The sequence below is a fragment of the Perkinsus marinus genome (genome assembly GCF_000006405.1).
Source record: "Perkinsus marinus ATCC 50983 genomic scaffold scf_1104296941026, whole genome shotgun sequence".
Taxonomy (NCBI): Eukaryota; Perkinsozoa; order Perkinsida; family Perkinsidae; genus Perkinsus; species Perkinsus marinus.
Window position 1 is genome coordinate 53,086 of NW_003212648.1, and position 4,621 is coordinate 57,706.

The following is a 4,621-nucleotide window of genomic DNA, read 5'->3' on the forward strand; positions in this document are numbered from 1 at the left end:
ACTCCTTCGCTTCATCATAGATGTGTTACATCTTCACTAAGCCAGGACTAAGTCTTCGTGTGATCTTGTTGATCTTAGTGGTTCGTGAACTGAGGTTGTCCGTGTTTGAAGTCGTGTTGTTGTAAAGTAGTTTTTATCGTTGTTTAGGGCGTTAGGCCGATACTAGTAGCAACAGATGTAGCAGCTCGAGGGTTGGATATCAGTCATGTTAATCACGTTATCAACTACGATTTGCCCCATAACATTGACGATTATGTTCATCGTATAGGAAGTAGGATGCGGAGTAGTGTGGTTGGGACTCGCCAACTGAGTGTTCAGGAACCGGTAGGGTTGGCAACCTCGGTACGGCGACGTCATTTGTTAACGAAAGTGGACGCGCGATTTTGCGAGATCTTTGGGTGAGTCTACTGATGGGAACGGCATGTGATGAGAATATGCAAGACGCGAAATCTAAAATGCCATTTCTTGTCTGATAATTTTTTGCTCAATTTTACGGAAGTATTGAGCCGATTTCTCCACCAAACATCTCAGATGGAATTTGGAAAAAAATTTTCAACCCTCTGCGCGCATCTACTGATCGTATGTAAGTTTTGGACCACCCTACGAAACATTTCTGGAGTACAAACTCGACATTTCTGAGTGGTAGATGATGATATTTGGGTTGTTGCGGTGTAAACAGTCCACTCTCACTGTGCAGGGGTGTTAGGGACTTGGCTGTAGCACTGATGTATCGAAGTCAGAGCACTGGTCTACTCTTCCTGTTGGTAACGTTCGTCAGTTGGACTTGGGTATTGCACTAGTGTTAGTGATATTGTAGCAGCGAGTAGAATGTAGCACGGCTGAGCGCAGTTATGATCTGCTCATGGTGTGGTATGTGGACATGTTTTATATGGTAGGCACTTCTCGAGGAGAATGAGCAGGAGGTTCCTAGTTGGTTCTTATCATTAATGCGTGATGTTAACTCTGCTAGAGAAACCAGGTTTGCTTCTGGGAAGGGTGAGTAGCAGTGCTATTAATAACTCTTACACTTGACAGTAGAAAGTCTTGGGAGACGATCTCATAGAGTGGTAAGACTGTTGCATTTAGACTTAGCATATCACATACTTGTAATTTGCGAACCAAACAGTTATACATATGTAGATCTTAAAGAGTATGGTTGTAGACTACAGAACGCTTCTAAAACGTTGGTGTCAATCGATTCACATTGTCATCATGTTGATATTACTCAAAGTTGACTTTCAAACCCATAAAAATCGAAAATATCACTTCAAACGTCTGGTTCACACTGTAATGACGTTCACTACCAAGTCACGTCTATTGTCTCATCTCCCCTATTTGTTGTTATTCATTAATCTATCACTCTCTTCACTGCTTATCTATCCATATCATCATCTACGTTAACCTCACTAGGCTAGCCTAGCGTAGCAGATTGAAGTACGACAATTGTGACGGTAATTGACGATGAATTGATTCTCTACTTTAGTGATATCCTCTCTAAGAAATGTTCATGATGAGGTTCGGGATTGGACATTTTATCAAAGTGCTTTGTGGTTAGGTCGTTACAAAGGGTCTTCTCGCGGTGCCTCATTCGGCTCACGTGATGTCCGCCAGTACTCTAGTGGTGTTGATTTCCGACGTTTCGAGACCGATGATTTCCGTTCTAGAGGCTTTTCTAGCCCGAGGAAAGGCGGTGGAGAAAGGTGAGAAAATGAATTTCGCTATCTCATACCATTCCTCGGCGAAATCGTCCGGTGTACATGGCAGTGCAACCTTGTTATCAGAAGTGGCCGCTCAGCTGCATCGTCATCTTTCAGTAGGAGCGATGGACTCATCAGAGGTCGGCTTTCATCGGGCTCATCCCCGTACTTGTTGTAACGCATAGTTCTCCTGTAATTACCTTTGATAATAGTAGATGCTATATGTTTATAGCTTTCCGTTTCGGGTTATGGGTGCCAGGGCTAATCCTGGCTTGTGTGACCCACATGTGTGTTCGTTTTTGGTAGTCCGAAGCGGAGAAAGTGCATCTGTTTTTTCCATTTTTCTACGCATGATTTCACGATCAAACTTCCACATGATCAAGTTGGTTAGATGCGAACTACATGAATGATTATTAGTTTCAATATGATTCATCACCCATACTATGAGTAATATATACAGCATTCTATCACTACTATAGTGAAATCCTTTTACTACGACTCTCATGGTCTACTTGTACTATGTTGAACGCACTGAGTAGGGTCGAGGAAAACTGTCTCATCCCAAGGGCGCCTAAGACTATCTTTCCCCAACCCAATTTTTCCTCCGGAGTGTCCAGAATTTGTGCGGCCATTCATTCGGGTTCGAATGGGTGATGTCTCTCATGAGTTTGTGGGAAACTATGTGATAGTAGTTTGGGAATTTGTTCGCAACAGCTCTCTGATATTCATGTATCAATTGGCATTTAGTAGTAGCAAATTCATCGACTTTGGGCAGGTCCGGCAACCGTGGAGGAAGCGTGGCAAGACGCTTGGTGATTCCCTCGAGGAGTGGATGCCTGTCAGCTTCAGCGAAAAATTTGGTGCTTTCACTAATTTTTCCGTCTTTTCTTCTTCGTTTTCAATCCCCAATATCATGTGATTGTCTTTCATCGATTTAAACATCATCAGTGCTCATTTGTGTTGTGTTTAGTATTTTGGTTATCAGTGTCAACTAGAGGCCCTGGGCACTTGTAAAAACGCCTTGGCGATAGAGAGAAAGTAGTTCTCTGATGATGAAATGTTACTGTTGTAATGACATGTCGAAAGTCGACATAAATAGCATGCCAATCGTCGTTCCTCATCGCGGACGGAAATGTTATTGTTATAGTAGCATAGCTCGCCTCTCCTTGTCATCGCGGAGTGAGCTGTTCGTGTGTGGAGTGATAAGTGTTGCCTCTTCCCAACAGCATGACGATATTGTCAGTTCGACAGTTGATACAACAGGCTAAGACTAGGCGAATGGACAACGAGGACGTGAGTTGGAAAAACGTGTGGTTGTCGATCTTGATTTTCGAGTCTCATCGGAAAATTTACACAAGGGCATCACGTTGAACTGGTCCTTCCCCTTTTTCTCGAGAAACCTACCTCTCAATAGCTTTACTATGATCGTTAATCTCGCGACGTGAACCGAGTCGGCTGGGATGACGGACAACTGTCTGCCAAAAAATGTGGATTTCTCTCACGCTTAGCGAAAAACCGAATGGTATCAGTTGATTTGATACCATCGGGAGCTGAAGATCGCTCAGTTCCAGCGTCGGGCACGGAGTAGCCGGTCTGGTCTTATTGTTGCTCTCGACTGTAGGTCGAGACTGCCGAGTCCAGCAGCTTTCGATCACCATTGCTAGGCTGCCAACTTGTACGGCGGGGTATACTACACGAGGAAGACACTCTAGAGCGGTTCAGAGTGAAGGACGCTCCCTCGAAAGTCTACGTTATTGGTATGTCTCTGGTCTCGACGAGTTTATCGATAGGCGAACCGTGTGATGTATGGAGTTGTTCTTAATCATAGAAGCACTTCCCATCGGGAGTTTATCAATTCGAAACTTTCGGGAGTGTCGTTTGGTGATATGGAAAGGCCGTACTCGGACCGGAACTTTCGCTTGGTAGATCTGCTGAGATATGAAGTTACTCTCCCAGTCAATGGTTATTAGTTCGTTAGACTAGTTACTGATGATAGACATGTCGTACTGTTCGGCGGAATCGTCGCCAAATTGCATTAGATGTAGTTTATTTGCAGAGACGACAATCGTCTTGCAGACTGTGATCTTGACCGCGATTTGTAATCCCCCTCAGATGATTTTGTGCTCCCAGAAGTGGCCGGCGAATTGATGAAGACTATTCAGAGGTTCCCTCATTATAAAGTATTGCGTGGAGCCCGAAGGACTCTGCCTCTACGAATTGGTGTTAAGGAATGTGGTGGTTTGCTCGACCATTTAGCCGAAGAACTTGTGACAAGCCTTCCGCAACTGAAAGAGCTTTTCAATGATGGCAACCCAGGGTTGAATCATGCATTGGTGAACGACTATGAAAGAGGCTGTGGAGGTATCATGCCGCATACAGATGGTCCGGCATACTATCCTGTCGTTATGATCATCTCTCTCGGTAGCGCAACCGTTGTGCAGTTTGGCAAGTCGGCTGATGACCAGAAGGCGCAGGTTCTACTCCCAGCGAGGTCGCTTTTGATTTTTAATGACGAGGCGTACCATGAATATCTTCATTCGATACCTTTCAATGATACCTCAATAGATGCCCAATGGGCAGATGGACGAGACTTGGGCGACTCGATCGTGACAGACGGAGTCCTACATAGAGGCGGTCGCCTCTCTATCACTCTCCGACGTGCTTTGGTGCCATTTGAGCAGTTGGCTCGTACCGAATAGTTTCTGAGGACACTCGTGTCGAGCTGAAAGTTATCAATGTTCTCGGCCATCGTTTTCACTGTGTTGCCGCGTCCATACGCGTGCTGCTGTGAAAAGTGTGTTGTTGTGAGTGCAACAAAATTAAGATCTCACGAGAATGCCGCTCTAGATGCGTGGCGACAGCAGCATCACTGTTAGCATCCACTGCAACTCTTTCCGGAAAAGAGTTTCCTGTCTGCTAGTCAC

General features: G+C 44.9%; 4 protein-coding genes across 4 annotated transcripts in view; all 4 read left to right on the plus strand.

Annotated features, from left to right (window-relative positions):
- Pmar_PMAR013624 (ATP-dependent RNA helicase DDX3X, putative) overlaps positions 1 to 20 on the plus strand; it is a gene marked incomplete at its 3' end in the record, with an annotated part of 6,570 nt that extends 6,550 nt beyond the window's left edge. The window contains exon 17 of the mRNA XM_002781891.1: positions 1 to 20. Within this exon, the coding sequence (XP_002781937.1) occupies positions 1 to 20 (20 nt within the window).
- On the plus strand, positions 21 to 2,644 carry Pmar_PMAR013625 (helicase, putative; the record flags this gene model as incomplete). The annotated part of the gene is made up of 7 exons (XM_002781892.1): positions 21 to 101; positions 148 to 271; positions 319 to 398; positions 897 to 996; positions 1,556 to 1,700; positions 1,782 to 1,837; positions 2,473 to 2,644. The coding sequence occupies 7 exons, from the start codon at positions 21 to 23 to the stop codon at positions 2,511 to 2,513; spliced, it is 627 nt and encodes a 208-aa protein (XP_002781938.1). The 3' UTR covers positions 2,514 to 2,644.
- Positions 2,645 to 2,924: 280 nt separating this feature from the next.
- Pmar_PMAR013626 (hypothetical protein) lies at positions 2,925 to 3,736 on the plus strand (the record flags this gene model as incomplete). The annotated part of the gene is made up of 3 exons (XM_002781893.1): positions 2,925 to 2,990; positions 3,319 to 3,454; positions 3,681 to 3,736. The coding sequence occupies 3 exons, from the start codon at positions 2,925 to 2,927 to the stop codon at positions 3,734 to 3,736; spliced, it is 258 nt and encodes an 85-aa protein (XP_002781939.1).
- Positions 3,737 to 3,844: 108 nt separating this feature from the next.
- Positions 3,845 to 4,396, plus strand: Pmar_PMAR013627 (conserved hypothetical protein; the record flags this gene model as incomplete). The annotated part of the gene is made up of 1 exon (XM_002781894.1): positions 3,845 to 4,396. The coding sequence occupies one exon, from the start codon at positions 3,845 to 3,847 to the stop codon at positions 4,394 to 4,396; it is 552 nt and encodes a 183-aa protein (XP_002781940.1).
- Between the last annotated feature and the right edge of the window lie 225 nt (positions 4,397 to 4,621).